Raw genomic sequence first — 25,302 nt, 5'->3', positions numbered from 1 at the left:
GTAGATGCAAAAGCAAATGAACTATTGTAGGATCTAATGCAGTTCACAAAGTTTTTACTTTCAGGCACATCGTTAGTTAGAAGCTTCTGTAGATATTCAGGATATGAATGTAAAGGAGGCAGTCTAATCTGACCCTTTTGACAACAACGTGTAAATTCATTATTTGTATTGCCAGTTGTTTCTTCAGGGAAGTTAAGTGAATGACAATGATTGCAAATGACATTCATTAATCCCAATGAATTTTCCTCAATAGTGCACTCATTATTGAACGCATTGTCAGCCAAGTGGCGCAAGCGTTTAGCAGGTGTCTGGCGTTGATGTCCGCGACAGGCAGGTTTTGCTTGTGGCGTTTGAGAGGCGCGTTGTTGCATGTCCAGTATTTGGGACGCGCTATTTTGGAGGTATAATCGATTCGCCTGTGCTGTGCGAAAAGTCCGTTTCAGTCTACGTCGTGTATTGTTTGTATCGAGCCTTGTCCATTTTTGTATGTCGGTCAGTTGAGCTTTCTGTTTTTGGAGCCTTGCTTGCTTGTTTTCTGGCAGTTCATATGCGCGTTGTAGACGTCTGCGTTCATTTATGCTGTCTCTTCGCTCCCGTTTTTGTATGTCTGAGACGCGAGGTCTTTCGGTTTGAACTCGTGCCTGTTTTGATGCAGCACTTTGAGACGCGCGCTGTATGCGTCTACGTTCATTGTGTCTGTCCATTTGGGCACGTCTCTGTAACGGGGTTAGTTGAGCTTTGCGTTTTTGGAGCCGAGGCATTTTTTCTCCCGGAGTTTCAGAAGCGCGTTGTATGCGCCGCCGTGTATTTTGTTGTTTCATGCAGGTTCGTGTGTTTGGTCCCGTTATCCGAGCCGAATCGTTTTGTACCCGTGAGCGTGTATTCATGACTTGTTTGTTCCTCAGCGTGCAAAATATGGATAAGTAATAAGGAGGATCGCACTCACTGTTAATATGGAGCCTTTTCTGCAGTTGAACGGTTAATAGTGCTTTATTGTAAGGAGATCCACGTATGCTGCCTAGTGTGAAGGTGTTGAGATGACGTATGTTTAATATGGACGGTTCCTTTACAAATGGGGCTTTGGGTGTCACTTCTTATTGATGTTAGTTTGTTTGTGGGTCTGATTCGTCGTTGTTGTGAACGTGTCGTGTGCCATGTCTCGTCTCTAATGGGCTTGGCGTGGCGGTCACGGCTTCTTTTTTTTGGTGCGTTAGGAGCTTGTTAAATCCTCCTCTTTGTGTGTGTCCCGTTTCGTGTGCAATGGGATTCGTGCGGCGCTGTGTGGTTTTCCGGCGTCTGTGGAGGGGGGGGGGGGGCGGAGGATTGGTGGTGCGTGAGCGTCTTCTTTCTTTTTGTGTGCCAGGGGCTTGTTGAATCCTCCTATTTGTGTGTGTCCCATCCCTTGCTTGTAGGGTGGGCGGGGTGGTTTTGGGTTCTTTTTTTTTTTGTGTGCCAGGGGCTTGTTGAATCGTCCTCTTTGTGTGTGTCCCGTCCGGTGCTTGTAGGGGGGGGGGTGGGTGCTTGCAGGTGGGCGCGAGCGGCTTCTTTTTTTTTTGTGTGCTAGTTTCGTGTGCAATGGGTTTCGTGCGGTGCTGTGTGTGTCGCCTGCGTTTGACTCCTTTTTTCTGTGCTGACTCCTTTTTTCTGTGGTCGCGGCCGCCTCTCGCGGCGCCTCATTTCTTGGGGCGCCTGCACAGTACGTCTTTTTGCGGCTACGGCCCATGGCCGGATGTCCCTGCGTCCATCCGGTTTAGCATTCTCGGTTAGTAATATGGCTCCTACTATCTTGTTCTTTTCTTTTAAGATAGTTCTGAAAAATCCTGGAGGTACACTTTGGGTCATTATCCTCTGGTAGGATAAACCCCTGACCAACTAGGCATAGACCAGAAAGTTTGGCATGCAAAATGTGGTGGTAGGCCTTTTGCTTCAGCAAGGCAGTCAAACTGCCAAGTTGCCAACTATAGAATATCTCCAGACTATCATGCTTCCACCTCCATGGTTGACAGTTGGTCTCACATAACAACGATCCATTCTTTAATTTACTTGATGGAATGTAAAAAACCTGCATGATGATCCAAAGATGTCAAATTTGGAATCATCAGCTCATAGGACTTTCTTCCAAGCAAGCCCCTTTTTTTTCTTATTTTGTAATTTTACTAATGGCTTTCTTACTGCCACTCGACCCGTCAAACCTGAAGCTCCAGGTCTTCTTCACAGTTCAAAGTGAGACATGCTTACTTCGACCACTGCCTTATGAGTTGCCTATCACACAAGCTGTTAATTCTTAGAAACTTGACTTCTGATTCTGTTGAGGCTTTGGGTCAGCCAGGCCTCTTCCAGTAAGAGTAAATACTGACAACTTGGCTTTCTTTGCAATTTTTCTACATGAAAACCCTTTCAAGCATTATAAAGATTTCTCTGCCTTTGTTTGTTAATTGCCCTTTTTTGCTATTATAATAGCAATGTACAGTGCAATATTGTCCAAACAAGACTTCAGAGGGTGTAGCAACACTGACTTATAAACACAGAGGGTTTGTAAGTATTCAGCAAAAATTGGGGCATCTGTAAGATTAGTTTGTATCAACTTTCAAATTTTAATTAACTTCCACTACTGCAGAAAAGCTGTAAATTTTTAAATCATTTCTTGTTCCCTGAAAAAGGCCTTTTTGTATAACTGAAAAGTTCATTGTGTTTCAGTTTTTGGTGACCTTTTTTTTAACCTCTAGTAGTTTACTTCTTACCTTTGTGTCATTTTAAGTTATTCGCTGGACTTGAACTTCTTAAATTTCAACAAAAACTGGAAAAATGCAGGTGTTCTAAAACGTTTGACTGGTAGTGAATATGTTAAACAATTTATAACTTCTTTGTTTTACTATCTGTTTAAACAAATACATGTCTTTATGGTTACTCACTATGTAATTAGTCATTTGTAAAGTTTGTATTTTCATTTTACCCAAGAACTTGTCACAACCTTCTACAACTGCACTCAGTGAAGAACGCTATACAAAAATAAACTGAACTAAAATGCTTATGTTATGTTAATCCAATGGTTTTTGTTTAGGAATGGCATGAAGCTTCACCTTATCATCTTCCACAATAATCATATATTATAAGGTTAAAGTAAATAAGAAATTAAACAAAACAGAATTCTTAAACTACAACTGGTACATGATCTAAAGCTGATTTTGACCTTGTATCCAGTGTGGCCAGGAAAGGCACTGGATGCCTACAAGTTTTAAGTGGATTAAGTAGGTTTGAGAATGTTATGATTGTTATGTTAAATAGAATGAACTAAAGTGCTACCCATTGAATTCGTGATTAGCTCCAATGCACAGCTCTAGGATACCTGACCTGAGGCTCTGTTACTACTTGTAACAAGAAGTTAGATTTGTTAAGAAAGTATCAGAAGTACACTTCAGGGTTCAAGAAGAACTATACTTGTGGTGCTACACTGATTCAGATGCTCAACACGTTTTTAGCTTGGGCACAAGACTCTTTCCTTGTGTACCAAAAACAAAGTTATGGATAAACTGCCACACCTTTCTTGAGTGCAGCCAGAGTTCCTCATCATTTTACAATATACATGAAAATGCTCAGCATGGAGTGCTAAGCAATATTAAGAAAAGACTCAGAGTCATCTGGCCATAAAACCATCTCCTATTAATATAATATGGAGAACAGAGCAGTAAGAGATACAAGATTGAAAACTCTAAAGAAGAAGAAGAAGCCAAAATAGCTAAAGCATCATAAAGAGTTGATCTCTGCTTAGAAAGCGAGTGTGCACTTGCCCGATATCTTCTGCTACGCAGCTTCTTTTCCTCACGCTCCTTCAGGCTCTGGTAAGGATTTAGGGCATTGCGGTATTCACGTCTTTTTGTCAGAAAATATGCTACACATGCTCCTGGAAACATAACACAAACAATAAAATGCAAAATGCATTAATTCTACAGATATTTACACTTAGTAAAAAGTAATGTTACTTGCATTTAAACTCTTAAGAGACGCTGCAATTTAAAGTTGTGACTTTTTCACATATAGCCACTGACATTGTGTTCATGATCATTTAGATTGTTGTGATCACATCTTTGAAAACAGGTTTTTATTTTCCTTTTACTATTATAAAGCTTTTTATAATAAAGCTCACATAATTTGGTTTTAGGTACGCTCTATTAAAACTAAATATGGTTCAGTCCGCAAATTAATTTTAAAACAGAAACATGATCCCTATTTCTTGTTAGCTATGCAACTTTTATCCCTATATTATTATAAACATCCCAAGAAAAATTTGAATAATTACTATAAATAGTTGAATCAGTAGATAAACCTGGGCGGCACATTTTTATAAAGGATAAACTACATATGTCGTAAGTAAAAAAATTTTTAAATATCAGCTTATTAATTCATATTTAAATTGAAAGTATGTCCATTCTTCTATCCATCCATTTTCTGTCCTGCATATCCAGTTGTAACATTATTTATTTACTGTTTATGATTGACAATGACAATAAAGGCTTCCATGGACTTGTAAAACTGTTTAAGTTTATAATATTGCAGTTTGATTTACATACAACTATACATTGTTGTTCTCACAATAAATTAAAGAAGAATTTCACCTTAGTCGACATGTTTGTATGGGCTCTTTATAACACAAATGTCTTTTGGTTATTAAAAAACATTTGGCATACATTAGTAAGATAAAGCTATCTTACACTGCTCTTACAAACACAACCAACACCTCCATGTACCTTAAGTATTCCTTGTAAAGCAATATTGTTAATTATTTCTTATAAAATACAGATCAAAATTGCCATTGATGAACTATATATCATCCCTAAACCTTCCATAAGTGTGTGTGTGTACATGTCTTACAATGCAATGGAACCCAGTTCAACACATTATAAAGATTTTATGGCAAATTGCTTTAACTGTTATCACAGAATGCACTCATTGCAGAAAAGCACGGCTTGCAGATTTGGTTCCTACTTCAGTAGTGCTAATAAAGTAAAGAAAAATTCTGCCCATGTATTATGGGTTAGGCTCTGGCTCCTGACAATCAATCTCACCACTGAATAAACATTGACAAGGGCACGTATGTTTGTATCTGTTCATCTGTTTCTGAAGGCAGGGATGAGATGAAGAAGGCTCACGCTTGTGCTAGGTAGAATGCCGTCAGATACACTGTGTTCAAATACACTGAGCCAATTCAGAGACACTAAGCGTGTGAGGGGAAACAAGAGTTCAGAGTTAAACAGCACAAACATGAGGGTCACATGCAAATCACACACAGATATGAATCAAACTAAAATCAGAGTGTAGGCTGTGTGTGACTAAGGTTGCCTGTACTATGGTTGTGGGTTGCCTCCAGGCCAGAGAAGTATGCAAATGCTGGGCCTGTTATAGTATTTTATAATCTAGGTATAATGATTTCTATAAGCTAATGAACTAAAACTATGGAAAAATCATTAATGCATACTTAAAATATTGTTAAGGAGTTAGGCTTGCTAACACATAAGAGGTTATTTCTCTGCTTTTTTTATTATTTTGAATAACTTGTGTAACCAACAAGGTCAAAAAATTAAACAAGTAAATGAGTTTCAGTTAAATGCTGGGAACACCTGCTCAGGCTATGAGATAATAGTGGCAAGTATCAGTCAAGTGATGGGTATGAATGTTGGAAAAGTGTTTGCATATTAGGAGGAGACAAGCAAAAATGTAATGTTAAAATGATGTAATGATGACAAGAAATAACATAAAAGAAGAGGTATGCACAAAGCTTCATACTTCATAATAAAATCTTTTCTGCAACCACACTGTCCAGTACGAAAAAGGAGAATGGAAACCACCTTATATAGTCAGACCAAAAAGAAGTCTTTTTTGTTCAATTAACAGTTCAGGCTTTTGGCTGCATGTGCTTATTTCTCTTGAGCACTGTTACATACAGTATGAAAAGCAATACTAGTTAGGACTTACAGTATACTTGATGTGCACCACTTGTTAATGCTCTCAAGTGATGGGCATTTCAAGTGTTTACCAAATAGAGTCAGTTGGTTTAGGTCAGTGAAACTGATCCAGATTACTGGCTTGTGGATTTATTCATTTATTCTTTCATTTATTTAAGTGAGTAACTACAAGTTTCCCAATACTACAACCAACAAGAAGGCAGAATTGAAGAAGCCTCTACTTTATTAAGAAAAAAAATTGCATTCTTTTAAATGTGCAATAATGAAGCTGAATATGATACATGCTGCCTTTTCTGTAACCTCCATGTACAAGCCGGGACAAGCAGGTCAGTGAATCAGCTTTCTTTTGACACGCTGAGAGCTGCCTAACTGGGAAGCTTAGTCAGAGGTGGTGTACTCACTGACCCTTTCAGCATTTAGGTCACCATCATAGTAACTTATTGGGTTTTAGCTGTGCCAAGCCTTAATGCTACAATGAAACCAACACCTACATTTTGTACATCCTCTTGCATTTTGAGGCCAGCACAGTAAGTGCACGAATGGTGGATTTAAGCAAAATTGTAGACAGAATGGTTATGACATAAGAGCTCCAGAAAGAATTAAACACAGGCTTATTAATTACCAGTGATGATAATAACTCACATCATTATACACCTAGTTTGTGTGTGATCAGATTTTTATCTTTACAAAACATGCCTTACTGAATGCAGGCCTTCTTGTTCATCTGTGGTTATCAGTGTAAGTGCCCCTATTCGTGAGTATGAGTAAACTTGAGCTTCTTTAAATTTTCGGTATGTAAAAACAGTATATCATTGAGCAATTATTATTCAGAAATATGATGTGAGGTGGCTTTTTAGGAAACAGAACAGCAGAAAAACACCCAGACTCAGCCTTGTTTCTAAACTTATATATAACTGCACTGCAATTCGGCTTCCTAATATTTTTAGTGTAATAACCTTTCCAAAAACACCCACTGTCTGCTTTATCAAGAACAAAAGACCTTCTATCTTGACATTAGTATTTTAACAATTCCTAGTAAACTTCCAATCCAATGTGCCCTTGAATCCGTTAACTGTCTGCCTGCAGAGCAATAGGTTGGCAAAGATTGGGGTGTTCATTGGCCTTCCTGTCATTCTAGAATCAACAGGCACATTATATCCGGATTCTCTTTAAGCAATAAAACTGTGCCATTAATAGAATTATTCCTCTCAAGATTTTGCACAAAAATGATTGGCAATTTGTCATAGTGTTATTGGTTATTTATTGGATCATTTTTGTGACAGAATGCAGGTTGATGAGGATAAAGGCTGACACAATAAGTTCATCATCCTGACTATGGATTGCATGTTTTCACCACTCTTTCATTTGTCGTTCTACATTTTATACACAGATGCTTTAAGAACTGTCAAATTTGCTGATTACACCACTCTTGTGGGTCTCAGTAAAAAATACAACAAATTTGTAACAAGTGGTGACAGAACTGTTCAAATCATTATTATAATCACCACCATCATCATACGTTCCATTATGCTTTTCCTGGCGTAGGTCATGGTGGTCAAATATTGAGTTATACCTACCAGGTCACTCTATTGCCAGCAACATCCTCCAGTTTGTCCAAGATGAGGATGAGGATACAGAGAAACAGGCAGACCAAACATTTTATCCAAAGACTTAACTTCCACACTACTATGGTCCAGTACAACATGCTTAAAAGTACTGTTGCTGCACAATTATGTTGGTCAATCTTGTGATCTGTTGATCCTCACATGTGAACAAGGCTATGATGTACTTGGACTTCCCCACATGGAACAACTGCTCACCCCATTACCCGCAGAGAACAAGTCACTCTTTCTGAGAGTTGTCAATATCATCAGATTTGGATATGGTAATACTTACTCCAACTGCATCATACTAACTGCAAACTGTTCCAGTATATACTCCTTAAATGCAACTCTTAAATTCCTGAATTGGATTATCTCCAAACCTTGGCTGCACCTTGAAAATCATGAATAGACAAGGAGACGAGACATGCCCTTGGTGGAGTCCAAGACTCAAAAAGACTCAAAAAGACACGATATGTATGCAAAAAAAAAAAAACCTCTGTGAATAGAGGGACCTAATGGCATGCAGTAGCATCCCCAGAACCTCATTCCTTTGTAGAACCTTCCACAAGATACTGTACCTGAAGTGTTTTACAAGTTAAAAAGCATATTTAAACAGGAATGACAAATCCCCATACCCAACTCAGGTATTTGCTAAAGAACAAAGAGGTAATCCACTTTTCCATAGCCTGAATAAAATCCATATTAGTCCTCCTGGATCTAAGGTTCAGCTATTGGTCTCTGTTCAAGTACCCCAGCATAGACTTTTCCAAGGAGGCTGAAGAGTGTAATTTCTCAGTTTTAAAAAATGTACACTCAATTCTTAGGTCAGTTCCAAGGTACTATCTATGCCTTTCATGCTAGCCTCTTAATACACCCATGAATTTCAGATCTTTTAGGATCTCTGGTCAGATCTCACTCAACCCAGCAACCTTGCTACTAAAGAGCTATTTAATCACTACAGTGACCCCAGACACAAAGAAAGGCCCAGTCCCAGCCAATGCCCAACCCAACCTGGGCAAACCCCATTCCACTCTTTCTGAGTTGTCAAATGATTTGCCAGAAATTTGAATCAGTGGACAAATAGTGTAGTCTCAATAATCTGGAATAAGGTTCAACAAAACAAAACAATCAGTGAAGTACTTTAAGTGAAGAAAAAGATCACCCTCATCTTACACATAAATAGATTAGCTGTAGATGTAATAGAGAATTTCAAATTCCTGGGCACCATCAGTTTACCTATTCAACATGAGAAGTAGAAGAGACTGTTAAAAGTTTGTGAAGTGGAACAAAATGTAATGACCATTTTCTACAAATCTGTTGTAGAAGTGTTTTTAGGTTGTCTGTCACAGTTTAATATGGTACTGGCTGTCACCTACCACACTCTGGATTCATTGTACATTTCCTTTAAGATCTTTTCTAACCTTTCACATACCAACTATCTTTGGTTAAATCTTCTCCCATCTTAAAAGCAGTGTAGAGTAATAAAAACTTTGACTAACAGACATAACAGCACTTACCACAAGAGGTGAATTACAAGAATTTATCTTCTTGACATTAAGAGTCTACTACAATGATTTGATTAATGTGTTTGTGTGTTTTTGCTAAGCTGGTTGTTAGTGGGTGTTGATGGAGAATGATGACTGATGTCATTGTACACTAATTTTCATGAGTTTCACTATATCACAGTCCTCAAACTGATGCTGTTGTAGCATTAAAGTAAAGTACATCAAAACTGCTACTTGTGTGCCACCTACAGTATCAGGTGAGTTTGTAAATATAAGTTAAGTGCAGCATGCACAGTAGATAATGGACTATCTGTTAACATGTGCATTCTTGCATCCTAAACTATAGAATGACACTGAACAGCTATGCACTTTCTACTATAATCACTAAATGCTAAATATCAAAAAAACTGTTGATGCAATGATATTCAAATAACCACATAGCAATAAAAGATTGGCTATGCCCTAACTGGCCATAAAAGTGAATATCTTAATTTAGAAACAATGATCAAATTAAAAAAATGTTTTGAATGTTTTGAAAACATAATTTAAAATAATCTTTGCTCATTTTTGTAATCCCTTTAAGATTAATTTTAATCTTTCAATACTGACTAGAGATGATGTAATAGTTTTTGAACAGTTGTGTAATACCTGCTGTGTTTAAGCTCAACTTTAAAGTTTTGTTTGCTATTTGTAACAAATACTCAAAGCTATATAGGCTTTTTTGCTCACTGTTGTGCCCTCAGTATGAGAAAAACAAAACCAATAATTTAAAAAAGGGGCAAAGACAACAGGGGATAAAAAAATATTACACACACATGAATTATAAAACACAAGTGAAGTTATGCTGCCTAATTTTTTGAAAGAGGTATTTTTGGATTATTTTTATCCATTTTCCAAGTCTTATTTTTCCAGTTAGAGGGTTCACAGGCTCCTGCCCACCTTAATCATATTGTGTGCTGAAAGACTGAACCAACTCTGGATGGAACACCAATTATATTAAGTACTAGCAAAATACCCGCGCTTCGCAGCGGAGAAGTAGTGTACACATATCTACATATACATATGTATACATATATACATATCTCTGCTGTTTTATTGTTCGTTTATTACGATTGTTATAGTTCTCTTTGTATACCACGTTGTCAGTTCAGCACTCCGGTTATAATATGACCAAGCCGTGCAAGCTTACTGTTGAGAATGCAACGTATAGTTGTACAGGAGAAAAGCAATCTTGCCTCAAATCAATGGCAACCTTTTGTAGGTCTATGAACTTAATTTAAACTTTAGGTTTACACGGTGCTTTGTTTCCGAAGTACCTGCACTCATGAATATGTCTGTATGCGTCAGTCGCTTCATATTCTTTTCCTACATTATCAATTGTGTAATGTATTTTTTGAACAGGTTTGATTCATCGAAGTGATCACTCGTGCTGCGTTCAGTCAGTTCACTGAGCCGCTCTCTTGTGTGATGTTGCGATGTCCACGGCTTTATTTAATGTTAGCTAAGACCCGGCACTTAAAAGTTTCTCGCTACAGCAATTTTAACTCTGTTACAAAGTGATCCAAAGTCTCGTATATACCTCGTGTCTTCTTATTAAACTTGTAGGTCGCGAATATGGTATTGCAAACGGCAGCGGGAGCGTTTCTATAAACTTAATTTAAACTTACGGTTTACACCGTGCTTTGTTTCCGCAGTAGCTGCACTTATGAATATGCTTGTATGCGTCACTCGCTCGCTTCTTATTGTTTCGCTGCCTTCTCAATTTTGTAATGAGTGATCACTTGTGCTGCATTCAGTCAGTTCACGTGAGCCGCTCTCTTGTGTGATGTTGCAATGTCCACGGCTTTATTTAATGTTAGCTAAGACCCGGCACTTAAAAGTTTCTCGCTACAGCAATTTTAACTCCATTACAAAGTGATCCAAAGTCTCGTTTATACCTCGTGTCTTCTCATTAAGCTTGTATGTCGCGAATATGGTATTGCAAACGGCAGCGGGAGCGTTTCTATAAACTTAATTTAAACTTATGGTTTACACCGTGCTTTGCTTCCGCAGTAGCTGCACTTATGAATATGCTTGTATGCGTCACTCGCTCGCTTCTTATTGTTTCGCTGCCTTCTCAATTGTGTAATGAATGTTTTCTTCAGCGCTCTTTGGGGCTCTTCCTTGTTTTCTACGTACTGCGTTCACAGTCAGTTCACGTGATTACGTGGGAGGCGTGATGACGCGATACGTAACTCCGCCTCCCACGGCCATCGAGCTGCAGTCTATTACAGTATATGGACAAAAAAGAGGTTCCAGTTATGACCATTACGCGTAGAATTTCGAAATGAAACCTGCCTAACTTTTGTAAGTAAGCTGTAAGGAATGAGCCTGCCAAATTTCAGCCTTCCACCTACACGGGAAGTTGGAGAATTAGTGATGAGTGAGTGAGTGAGTGAGTGAGTGAGTGAGTGAGTGAGTGAGTGAGTGAGTGAGTGAGTGAGTGAGTGAGGGCTTTGCCTTCTATTAGTATAGATTTAGAATGTGAAAAGAAACCGAAGAAACCAGAAGAAAGTGAGAATGTGTACACTCCACACATAGAACACTTTGAGTTGATTTCTGTCTTGCTATGGACTCACGACATGAAGCATCACTGTTCAAAGATTTGTATTGTGGTGAACTGCCAGTAGTTAGTCTCGAACCTGCAGAATTTGGCTCAAAAGTGAGAGTGTTGTACCATAAGCTAAATGAAGAGTGCCATCAGTCAGCCAAGAAGAGCCTGACTCAGAACACTGTGAGTGATGCACTTTGTGGAGAGGTCAGCTGATCTCTCTCTCTCTGTGCCTGCCTCCAAATTTTTCCGTGCGGCATCACCATATCAACATCAAATTCAGTACCCTGAGGATGTGATGGAGAAGCTCTTACAACTGTGTTCACCAACACCCCAAGAGTTATTCTGAAGCATAAAATATCCCAGTAAAATACGACCATTATCACCCCCAAAAAAGATGCTATACAGGTAGAATTTCTGTGGACCCAAGCAACAATGATCCCTTGTAGGATGAATCCAGATATCGTTCAATTCTTGCAATATATGAATTACTGCTGACAGTTAATGATTTTTTAAATTACCTTTCAGTTCTTTGTCATTGTATTTATGGGTACTAGAAATGAGAGCTGCCTTCAGTTTTTCCACAAGAAACTTTACTACAGACATATTCCAGGCTGAGTGCAGGCTGAAAAACAAACAAACCAATGAAAAAATAAATCAATAAATAAACTGATCACTGAGCAAATGCTGTAGTTCTTCATTTACATTAGTGCCTGTTTAAATATTTTACTTACCTCTCAGAGCCGTTAAACCTCTTCTCATTGGACTCATGATTGTGGATGTCATGCACCCATTTCTAAAATAAGATAATACAGCATGTTAAGACATATAAAGATAGGCAAAAACTTTGTAATGCATGTAGAGAAGGCACAGCACACTGTCATAGTCAACAGCTGCATTTCCCAATCTATGTTTTGTAGTATCAGTGAGCAATTTGTATCTTGTTCCATCTTGTTCACAGGATAATTCCTGCCTGTAACTGGATCCCTAGCTAACATCCATTCATGCCCAGTGGCTCCCTTAATAACTGACTTCTTCTTCTTCTTCTCCTCTTGGCTGCTCCCATTAGGGGTTGCCACAGCGGATCATCTTCTTCCATATCTTTCTGTCCTCTGCATCTTGCTCTGTTACACTCATCACCTGCATGTCCTCTCTCACCACATCCATAAACCTTCGCTTAGGCCTTCCTCTTTTCCTCTTCCCTGGCAGCTCTATCCTTAGCATCCTTCTTCCAATATACTCAGCATCTCTCCTCTGCACATGTCCAAACCAACACAATCTCGCCTCTCTGATTTTGTCTCCCAACTGTCCAACTTGAGCTGACCCTCTAATGTACTCATTTCTAATCCTGTCCATCCTCATCACACCCAATGCAAATCTTAAGAATCTTTAACTCTTCCAGCTCTGTCTCCTGTTTTTTGGTCAATGCCACCATCTCCAACCCATATAACATAGTTGGTCTCACTAAACTGACATTCTAAAAAAATAAGAGTGTAAAATCTTTACAAATATGTTTCATAAAAATACTTGCCAAATTACACAGTATTTTTTATGTTTTAACACATTACCTATATAAAAACAAAATAATATTTTCAATTAAAGTAAGAGTTCTGATACAGGCAGAAATTAGTCTCGGCATAATAAAATGTTTGGAAGAAGAACCAGAAGGCAGAAGAATTTTAGTACAAAATGGAATTTGGGAATCACTGGTCTACAATGGGGTGGATGGTATCGCCAATGACCATAAATTAGGGATGTTTCAATACGTTTTTTTTAAGGCCAATACCGATCACCAATTTCAGGTTACTTGATTGGTCAATACTGATACCAATTCCTTTTTTTTTTATTTATCCATTTAAAACAATTTTTAGACTAACCTCCTGCATAACCAGACAAATAATAATAATAATAATACATTTTATTTATATAAGGCGCCTTTCTAAGAACACAAGGACACCGAACAAACAATAAATAAAAAAGCACATTATAAACAACTTAAAACATCAGAAAATATAAAAATTAAAATCAAACAAAGCCATTGTAATCATAGACAAAAAGCCATTTTAAACAGATGGGTTTTAAGTTTACATTTGAAGGTTTAAAATGATTCGGTATTTCTAAGCTCTGTAGGTAGTGAGTTCCAGAGCTTGGGAGCAGAACGGCTGAATGCTCTGCTCCCCATGGTGGTTAGACGGGTGAGAGGGATGGTCAGATGGATGGAGGAAGAGGATCTAAGCTAACGGGAGGGAATGGCAACATGAAGAAGTTTGGACAGATATGGAGGAGCGAGGTTATGAATGGACTTAAATGTTAACAGCAAAATTTTAAAATCACTTTGAAACTTAATTGGGAGCCAATGAAGCTGCTGCAAGACCAGAGTAATATGGTAAATAGATGAGGTTCAAGTAATGATGCGAGCAGCAGAATTCTGGACTAGCTGAAGCTTATGGAGAGATTTATTAGAGAGACCAAAGGGGATTGAATTGAAATAGTCGAGACGAGAAGTAACAAGACTGTGAACAAGAATGGCAGTGGTATGGGGAGTGGGGGAGGGGCGGATGCGATTGATATTACGTAGGTGGAAGTAAGCAGACCGGGTGATGTTATTAATGTGAGATTGGAAAGATAGAGTACTATCAAGGATGGCACCCAGACTCTTGACCTGAGGTGAAGGAGAAACAAAGGAGTTATCAATAGCAAGTGAAAGATTATTGTCTTTGGATAATGATGATCTTGTACCAATGAGGGCAACCTCAGTTTTGTCACTGTTTCATTTAAGAAAATTTTAAGAAAATCAGGATTTAATTTCAGCAATGTAGTCAATAAGCTAAGATGGTGGAAAAGAAGAGGTGGGTTTACTAGCAAGGTAGAGCTGGGTGTCATTAGCATAACAGTGAAAATTAATGTTATATTTACAAACGATAGTGCCAAGGGGAAGAAGGTAAATAATAAAAAGAAGAGGCCCCAGGATACAGCCCTGGGACACACCTGAAGTAACAGCGGTGGGCTGGGACGTGAAAGTTTTAAGCTGAATGAACTGAAGTTTTATGACCTATATTAAAGTGTATTTTTATAATTAAACTATAGACCACAGGTGTAAACTGTTAATTTTTATTAACAAAATGAAATTCTGAAACTCTGCGGTGGGCTGGCACCCTGCCCGGGGTTTGTTTCCTGCCTTGCGCCCTGTGTTGGCTGGGATTGGCTCCAGCAGACCCCCGTGACCCTGTAGTTAGGATATAGCGGGTTGGATAATGGATGGATGGTATTCTGAAACTTATTTTTCAGTGATCATAAAATACTACAATAAATACAATTTCCTTAAAATACATACTTTTGTATAATAAAATGTGTACAAAAATATTCATCCATAATACATATGGCATAAAAGAAATTAAAATGCATCTCATAATTTCCAGCTGTCATATTGTTTAGTTTTTTTTTACTGTAATGTATCTATTTGAAACAAGGCTTAATTAAAAACAAAAGTTTTCACCATTTCTCTAATAACAAATACAGTATATACTGTATATATACAGTGCATCCGGAAAGTATTCACAGCGCATCACTTTTTCCACATTTTGTTATGTTACAGCCTTATTCCAAAATGGATTAAATTCATTTTTTTCCTCAGAATTCTACACACAACACCCCATAATGACAACGTGAAAAAAGTTTACTTGAGGTTTTTGCAAATTTATTAAAAATAAAAAAACTGAGAAATCCCATGTACATAAGTATTCACAGCCTTTGCTCAATACTTTGTCGTTGCACCTTTGGCAGCAATTACAGCCTCAAGTCTTTTTGAATATGATGCCACAAGCTTGGCACACCTATCCTTGGCCAGTTTCTCCCATTCCTCTTTGCAGCACCTCTCAAGCTCCATCAGGTTGGATGGGAAGCGTTGGTGCACAGCCATTTTAAGATCTCTCCAGAGATGTTCAATCGGATTCAAGTCTGGGCTCTGGCTGGGCCACTCAAGGACATTCACAGAGTTGTCCTGAAGCCACTCCTTTGATATCTTGGCTGTGTGCTTAGGGTCGTTGTCCTGCTGAAAGATGAACCGTCACCCCATTCTGAGGTCAAGAGCGCTCTGGAGCAGGTTTTCATCCAGGATGTCTCTGTACATTGCTACAGTCATCTTTCCCTTTATCCTGACTAGTCTCCCAGTCCCTGCTGCTGAAAAACATCCCCACAGCATGATGCTGCCACCACCATGCTTCACTGTAGGGATGGTATTGGCCTGGTGATGAGCGGTGCCTGGTTTCCTCTGAACGTGACGCCTGGCATTCACACCAAAGAGTTCAGTCTTTGTCTCATCAGACCAGAGAATTTTCTTTCTCATGGTCTGAGAGTCCTTCAGGTGCCTTTTGGCAAACTCCAGGCGGGCTGCCATGTGCCTTTTACTAAGGAGTGGCTTCAGTCTGGCCACTCTACCATATAGGCCTGATTGGTGGATTGCTGCAGAGATGGTTGTCCTTCTGGAAGGTTCTCCTCTCTCCACAGAGGACCTCTGGAGCTCTGACAGAGTGACCATCAGGTTCTTGGTCACCTCCCTGACTAAGGCCCTTCTCCCCCGATCGCTCAATTTAGAGATATCAAGTAAACATTTTTCACATTGTCATTATGGGGTGTGGTGTGTAGAATTCTGAGGAAAAAAAATGCTGGCGAGCTGCGTGTTTTGCTTGTCGCTTGTCATTGTTTTAAGAGCTGGGAGCAAATTAAAGTGTCTCTCGCGGGACTTTAAATTGTCTTCCGAGAAGATCACATCTCGTCTCCCTAGTCTCCCTGCCAAATATTTTTTTTTATAATAGAGAGATATATATTCTCACACAATCAATTCATTGATATTAGCAATTAAATGCTGCTTAAATTAAATATACATGCACTTATACATTTTAATCACTTTAAATCATTAATTGTACTAGACCTTTTTGCAGTTAAAATATACAGGGTGGTCCAGATGTAATTATGCAACTGTTCGACTGACAAACGTCTCCCCGCCATTTTGGAATGCAGGGCAGGTGCTTCCATCTATCGGCAACAAAAAGAATTTTAAGTGAAATCTCTATGTGCAGGGCAGGTGCTGTGAATTCCCTATGTAATAAACATAATAAATTATAGTGTAATGAAAATTGCATAATTAGATCTTGACCACCCTATACATTTGCAATATTTATACAGGTGAGGTTTTTCCTTCGGTGTATCAACTAGACATTTGTTTACATGGCAGGAAGTTTGCTGCAAAAGAAAAAAATAAAAAAGACATGCGCTGGCTCAACTACCGTAATACCTTGCGTAAAGGAGTACTATAACTAAATTACCATAAAACTTAGAAAAGCAGAGGCTGAAAATATCGATTTTGGTGATTGGCCTTTTTTAGTGAAAATCAGCCGATTCTGATTGGTGTTCGATCAGAGTTTTTCAAGTCAGAATACTGAGTGTAAATTGATGTCAATAAGTGGAACTCAGATGATCATTCTGTTCAGATGTTCAGCCAACATTTCTGCAACTTTTCCAATAAACAAAATGTCAGATTTCACATTCATTTTCAATTTTTTTTTTTCAATTTGACTAATTTGTTTCATTATTAGGGCGGCACGGTGGCGCAGTGGTAGCGCTGCTGCCTCGCAGTTAGGAGACCTGGGTTCGCTTCCCAGGTCCTCCCTGCGTGGAGTTTGCATGTTCTCCCCGTGTCTGCGTGGGTTTACTCCGAGCGCTCCGGTTTCCTCCCACAGTCCAAAGACATGCAGGTTAGGTGGATTGGCGATTCTAAATTGGCCCTAGTGTGTGCTTGGTGTGTGGGTGTGTTTGTGTGTGTCCTGCGGTGGGTTGGCACCCTGCCTGGGATTGGTCCCTGCCTTGTGCCCTGTGTTGGCTGGGATTGGCTCCAGCAGACCCCCGTGACCCTGTGTTCGGATTCAGCGGGTTGGAAAATGGATGGATGGATGGATGTTTCATTATTTGCATCTAATATAGATGTAACTGAGTTCTGAAAAGGTAAATATTTTGAATAAACGTGAAAAAACTATTTTATTTTCAGTTGAGCAATCTAATTTTTGCATAGTGCGATTAACTTTATTTCTAATTTGTCAAATCTGTGTCTAAATTGAAAAATAGGTTGCTTACTTATGTCCCAAACTAACAGACAATTAAAAGCGTCATTTAGGCAGATCATAATGGTATTAGAATAAAAAAATACAGTTACACAGTCTGAAAAACGAATAAAAAGCATGAATAAATTAGGAAAACTGGGGCAAACTTACAGACAAAACCACATCTCTTTTTCGTCTTTTTCGCATTTTCAGGCCATTTGCTCTTTGTGATCCTAAGATGGAGTTTCCAACACTTCCAGTTGAAAGGCGACAAACTGAACCAGCAGATTCTGTCACTTCTCTCTTCTGAGAATGATTTGGTACATCGCCAACCACAGCACATTTTCTCCCTCTTGTGCCAATAGAAATGGGATTGGAAAAAGTATGTCCTAGAAAAGCAGGCCTGTTTAACAACAACAGAGATGACTGCTGCGATCCCTTTTTTGTGACATCTTCATGGCTTGTTACAGAACCACTTTTATTAGAGGTATTAAAACATGTTGCTACTGGTTGTATACCAACAGTGGTACTGTTGTTGCCACTCCTGGTTGTTGAAGTGCTGTTACGGTTGCCTGAAGGTTGTGGTCGTACTGCAGAGCCAGTCTTGGGGCTTTGGCCTGTATTTGAGCCACTAGTGCTAGATAAGAGCAGAAGACTAGAAGACGGTGCTACACAGGTAGGCAGGCAGTTTTCACTGAAGGCTTGGCATGGTGGCTGAGAGGGCTGTACTGAATTTGATGTCAAATCAGAGTCTATAGAAGGAAGACTTTGTGATACTGTGGAAAATGTCTCCTGAGTGACCTGTGTGTGACAAGAACATGAAATAGTAACACAAATACATGTGCAGAGCCAAACAAGATAACAGAAAAACATCTTATTGTCATTGGATTGTATATAAAAAAAACCCTGTCTCTTCTGCATCAGATTTATCCAATCTTGTTAAATGAAACAGAGAAACAGAAAACACACCTTAACAAAAATATCCAAGATAAACTGGAACTCTAAATACCTAATAAACGGCCAGCCTGTTTTGTATTAAATGTGTTATGATTGCAAAGCAGCCAGTATTTGAGAGTGACCAGGAGAGGAACAGATAAGGGGAAAGATCCAAAAAAACTGTGCAACAAACCAAAATAAAAGATTAACTCGGAGTCAGAAAAGAGAGATTCAACCTTCACAAAGAATTTTCGGTAGCATGATTTTAAAAATGCTTTATAGACAGCTTGGATAGAAAAGGATCACCCTGAAAGACCTTCTATGCTGTCACAGCAAAATTGGAGTCATGACCTTCAAGGAACCACCCATGACAACTACTGTATGTGTGCTCTTACAACATGTAACCAGAATGACGACAAATATACACAACCTTAAATAAGGGTGAAAACAGCCCCAAAATAATAAACCATTCCAAACATTGACATAAAATATCTGGAAAACTACCAGAAGAAACAATACACCTACCCATATGTTTGTCCGTTTCATCTATCTTGCGTCCTGTCTGCTATTTTCATACATATGCAGTTATTATATTTCTATAATCCTTGTGTTTATCAATAAGATGGGTTATTCTGTTTCTTATAATGAGTGGGCTTCAGTTACCTTGATATAAGTCTAACGTGTGGAGATCACCTGCTACAGAGAACGGTGTGAAAAATGAAGAGGAAGCCTTATCAAATTATTACAATTAATTACAAGGCATTGCTGAATGCAAAACTGATAATTAATTAACCAAGTTAAAATTCTCTTCTTTTCCTACAGTTCATATAGGTTGACATAGGTACAGTAGATTCAGATGGATGTGGGTTGGTCTTACTAGAAGGAAGTTGACGAAACAAGACACACAGATTAAATAAAGTGTATTAATCATGAGCTGACCATGGCATGAATCACTTTTTAGGCTCAGTGACCATCAAGCCAAAAGTAGAGATAATATTAAACAAGAAGAGGTAAAAATAGCAGAGGCTCTTTTAAGAGAAGGAGGATTGCTAGGAAAAGACATAAGCAGAGATGTATTAAATGTTCCTCCCAATGTGGATGGAAGAATAATGGCTTATAAATTTAATTCATTCCAGGAATTGGTCTTGGCAGTATTTGGTGAGTTAAGATGACACATTATATGAAAACAAGGCATGACTCAAGTTGCTTCAGAGAAGGATCAATGAATATACACAAATTCCACAAAAGTGTAAAATATAAAATATGTAACATAAGTATGATAAATATAACTGCAGAAAATTTTACACAGCAGTAAAAATGCAGTGAGGAAGTTTTGAAATGATAAGGAAGGAATTATTCTCACTGGGCTAAGACTGGGGAAGAAGGAGTACTGGTGGAAGCAGAGGATGAAAGGATGAAAAAAGAAAAAATTCTCACTGTAATAATAAAAAAAAAAACAGTAGACCAAAAGAAGAAGATGGCATTACTGTAGTAATGATTAACCGTGCAGAAGAAGAGAAGAGCATCCCCTCTCTCTTTCTCACTGTAATGTTAGAGTGAGAAAGTGCCTGAGGACCAGGACTAAGAGCTGTTTCCACCTTCAGCAAGGTGATTTACATGAACTTTGGAAATTATTGCACAAAATGTTCTTTAGGAATTAAACAACAAAGATAAATGGTGACAAGGAAGAAAGATTACTTGGTGAATATTTAAATCTTTACTAAAGACATATTTTATAGGGTTACATGGTCACTATTGTCATATGTATAGAATATACACTCAGGTCAAATCTCAGGATTTCTTTTTGGCAGGCAGCTTTTATAGTATATGAGAATAATTTACTATAAGTGTCAGTGTGAAGAATGCTGGGACACCAGGAGCAAACACGAGGGAATTCTAGCTTGGTGTCCTTACTAGAAACAGGTTAAATACTGGGTGGTCCCCCGTTACCACAGATACGAAAAAGCACTTTTTAACTGACTTTTCATTTTCTTCTGCAAATTATTTTTTTTTTACTTCCAAAAGAATCAAATTAATATTGAAAGGGATGAATATGTAGCCACAATCATAACAGTAAAGAGTAGCACTGTACACTAAAGACTACAGTCACCATTTTCAATCTTTTCATGTTTTTGTATGCACATGTTACTGAATGGGTGGCACGGTGGCACAGTGGCAGCACTGCTGCCTCGCAGTTAGGAGACCTGGGTTCGCTTCCCGGGTCCTCCCTGCATGGAGTTTGCATGTTCTCCCCGTGTCTGCGTGGGTTTCCTCCGGGCGCTCCGGTTTCCTTCCACAGTCCACAGACATGCAGGTTAGGTGGATTGGCAATTCTAAATTGGCCCTAGTGTGTGCTTGGTGTGTTTGTGTGTGTTCTGTGGTGGGTTGGCACCCTACCTGGGATTGGTTCTTGCCTTGTGCCCTGTGTTGGCTGGGATCGACTCCAGCAAACCCCCGTGACCCTGTGTTTGGATTCAGCGGGTTGGAAAATGGATGGATGGATGGATGTTACTGAATGTAACTGGCTTTACTCACAGTTCTCAGTCACAGGTGAACTTGATCAGCAGCTGGCTATTTAGCTGGAGCAGTAGACAGACAGACAGACCGACTGACCGACCCCTGACTTGTCGATTTCAGTTACGTATCTAAAAGGGGGACTTCTCATTTGCATGTCTTTTTTGGGCATATGCAACCAACACTGCCTAGAGTTGGGCCTAATTCTATTGTCAGTTCAAAAAAAAAAAACAAATCTGCTTTGCTTTAGTTTTTTTCTATTCTCCATTGCTGTTATGGATGTGTAAATGCAAACTGCAAATGAATGTATCACATAGAGGACACTTTTTCTTGTTTTCTTTGATATGCATATGCCCCAGTACAGGTAACTGGCTCATCATATGCATTTTCTGTTATTTTAGCTGTGGACAGAGATACTTTTATAAACAATGTGAAAATGTTTGTGCAAACAGAGATCGTTTTTATTTAAAACATTGCTTTTAAATGAAAATGTAGTAGTGTGAATGTACCCTAAGACCAATCAAACATTTACGGAAATGTAAAGGACACCACTCTAAGTCTGAAAGTTACTTATGTGGTGAGATATGTACTGAAACATACCATCATCGAGTAACCATAATTCAGTAAGAAACTACAGCATTTATAAAAATACATCATATTTAAGAAAAGTAATGATTATGCGAAAATGGAAAGCTATGGCATAGTGATAGCACTGCTGTTTGCACTGCATCCTGGTTCCTAACTGCATGGAGTTTGCATATTCTCCCTATATCTGTGTGGCTATCCTCCCATTGTCCAAAAGAGATTAGCTGAATTAGTGATGTTAAACTGACTCTAGTGTGTGTTTGGTGTGTTCCCTGTAATGGACTGGCTCCCTATCCAAGGTTTGTTCCTGCCTTGGACCTTTTGCTAGCTGGGATAGGCTCCATCCTCCTCCATGACCTTGGTCTGGATTAAGCGGGTTAGAAAATGGCATGACATGACATCAAGTATAAAATGAAACATTATTGTTTATGGGTCAACCATAACCTAAGCCATATCTTAACCACACTACAAAATGCATAAAATTTAAGGAAGCGGATCTCTGGTCAAACAAAAATCTATGTATGTAATTTGTTTAATTTCTGTAAACATGGCGTTCATTTGTGTACTGAATCAGTAGCGCTTCAGTGCTAGTATAACTCATTAAATTGCCAACAATGAACTCCCTAAACCTTTCAGTGAGATCAGGAGGGCCCTAATGATCCATTCTTATGGGAATCATGAACACTGATGATGTCCATTAGATGGACTAATAACAAAGCCCATCAGCAGAGCTATTCTTATTTAAGTCAGGATATACCAATCAAAAGCTCTTTATTTCAAATAAACAAACACACGGAATTATAACATCGACATCAACTCAGTAATTCAATAAACATTTGCTCCAAAATGCAAGTCACTGCATGCTAGTCAGTTATTGAAATTATGTTCATGAAGATAAACCTAGGATTACAAAGGAAAAAATAAAACAATGAATTACCCCATGTGACTGTATGTATTACATTATATATGGCATAACTATTAATGTGGTATGAAACAGAATGAAATGAATTGGTAAGGAATACAGTGCTGTTGAGTTGTACATGTTGGTTTTCTCAGGGTAAAACGTTAAAAAGGGGTGATGCAAGAGCAAAGAACATCAAAGCAGAATGCTGAACTTTGAAAATCAATCTATTTTTTGAGTATGTTCATGCATAATTACTATTGTAATCTTTTTTCCTCTGAGGTGATAGCCTATTTAGGTTCTCAAACAGTGAAAGAGGTAATTAATTAATATATTTCATATTACCTGCTAATTTCTGTGTAAAGCACTACACTTTCACAAAAGGACTTGTAGCTGCTGCATTCCCTGAGTTCTGAGACAATCGTTGGCAGATGTTCTTTCTTTAGCTGATACCCAATCAACAGGGACCATTTTAATTCCTAAATCTCAGTTTTAAATGTGCCCTTCCAATGACTGTCCAGTTGTACAATATAGAGACAAATGCAACATAACACATTTTCATCAGAAACACTGGTTACTTATTGTTTTATTTGCAGAATGCCTTTCACTATAATGTTTTGAGGAGCTAGAACCTACTCATTAAGCGTTCAATTCAAGAAAGGAGGGAATGGTGGATAGAAATAGGTGGCCAGCCTACTGCAAGACATCAGCAGTCACACACCACATACCAAACCCCACGCTCACATGCACCCAACCAGTCTACCAAACTGTATGTCTCTGCACCTTGGAACTGCACTGGAGTGTAAACAGGAAATCAAAACAAAAAAGGTACATGTAAACCTCTGAAAGACGACACCATAACATCTAACTGGGGTTTAGGAATGAGATGCAGAAACTGTATGGTAAATAATAAGAAATTATGTAATCTCATTTTGTAATGTTGTATTTCTGTCCACTGCCATCAGATCAAAGATTCAGAGCTGGTTGCAAGGACAATACAGAACTGTATTTTTAGGATTCTAAAGTATCACTGTATGCCCGTCTCAAGGGCTACTTAAAGCAACAACCAAAAATGAAAACACCTCACTGCAAACTGAAAACTGTTACATTCCATGAATAGAAACTAGATTAATTCAAATACATTTTTAACGTACATCTATTTAAAGTTAATTTTAAACAAGACCAGAAGTTGATGGGTTTACATTGTTCAGCGAGTTGCCTTTGATGGTACTACATTAAGTTTTTTCCATTCCAAAGCCAATCATCAATACATCACTGTGATTTGCAAGTCCGATTGCTTTGTACAGATATACAGGTATGCTTACCTTGTATACTTATACATACAGTATGTTTTACTTATAGGAATAAAGGATATTTTCACAGCATGTTAATAGAAGTCAGAAGCAAGGGAGTTTCACCTGAAAGCAATAAGCTAATTATTTTCGAACAGTATATGTATTATCTGGGCATGGGGATGAAGGAGAAAGCAGGAACTCTGATTTTTTTTTTTTATTTATGATATGTGCTGAAGCCAAGATTAAATAAATGGTTGTCTGCCTGCTCCCAACTGTCAATCAGCATGAAATATGTTCTTATTGACTAGTTAGTTTAAGTATACTGGGTTGTGTGATATTTATAAAAAGAGTTCACATTGCCTGGTGCCAATGTACCTGCCTTGGTTGTTGGGATAGTCTCCAACTGACACTGCAGCCCTACCCTGGATAAGCAGGTTAAGAAGATGGATGGATGGATATTGCATAGTGAGTCAAAGGAGTGTAATGAACCGGTTTAAAGTTCTGCACCTTAGCTCCATCAGTTAAACCGCACTGCCTGCCCAGATACAAAGGCTCTCACCTCCTTGCTTGATTGCTGAGGCTGGTTTGTCTGACTGGCTCTATCCACTCCTTGTGTCGTCAATGTGGATAGATAGCTACAGCTTCTCTGTGGTATTATTCCTGCAGTGGCTAAAGACCTGTGCTGGCCTGTTGTAGACACTGAATCCTCTGATGTCACACAAGGTACATCCACTTTTGAGTCCATACTCCTTGACAGCAATGGATTTTTGCTCAGAGAATTCATATCCTCCTGGAGTTGTACCAGAATCTCATGATTTTGACGAGCCAATGTGAGAGCACTTTCTGCATTTGTACATGCAAGATCCACCTGAAAACAAAGTAAAACTTCAATAAATCATTAAATGCATTTATCAAATGTGAAGTATTTCAGTTTAGCTGATCTAACATTTTCAATATTTATAGGCACCTGTCCTAGTCACCTGCATTTTAAACTTTTTCTAAGACTGCAAGAAACTCTTGCAGTGACTTGTACACCTGTAGAAATTTTGATGTTAGTAACAAGACACAATCAAAAGTCAACACATCAAAGATGAAACAGAAACCTAATACTCTCTAAAAACACATGAATTGTGTAAATAGTATGTGAACAACCATTTCGAGAAACTCAAGGCAATATTACATTAAGTATTTATATTTTACGTATCATTTTAGTGCTTTCAATTCAATACAGGTCAAGGAAGATTAAAAAAAATCATTGCTTTCTATTTTATTTTACATACTGTCCCAACTTTTTGGAATTGAGGTTGCTAATAGTAA

General features: G+C 38.4%; 1 protein-coding gene across 1 annotated transcript in view; it reads right to left on the bottom strand.

Annotated features, from left to right (window-relative positions):
• The window catches only part of LOC114645855 (uncharacterized protein C14orf93 homolog), a 51,016-nt gene that overhangs the window by 3,320 nt on the left and 22,394 nt on the right, over nt 1-25,302 (bottom strand). The window contains exons 3-7 of the mRNA XM_028793727.2: nt 24,545-24,853; nt 17,926-18,555; nt 12,394-12,455; nt 12,181-12,284; nt 3,789-3,901 (exon numbers count right to left, since the gene is read on the bottom strand). Of these exons, the coding sequence (XP_028649560.2) occupies nt 3,789-3,901; nt 12,181-12,284; nt 12,394-12,455; nt 17,926-18,555; nt 24,545-24,853 (1,218 nt within the window). The remainder of the gene's footprint in view (nt 1-3,788; nt 3,902-12,180; nt 12,285-12,393; nt 12,456-17,925; nt 18,556-24,544; nt 24,854-25,302) is intronic.

The sequence above is a fragment of the Erpetoichthys calabaricus genome, chromosome 2 (genome assembly GCF_900747795.2).
Source record: "Erpetoichthys calabaricus chromosome 2, fErpCal1.3, whole genome shotgun sequence".
Classification (NCBI taxonomy): Eukaryota; Metazoa; Chordata; class Cladistia; order Polypteriformes; family Polypteridae; genus Erpetoichthys; species Erpetoichthys calabaricus.
This window is presented reverse-complemented; position numbering and strand designations above follow the sequence as displayed.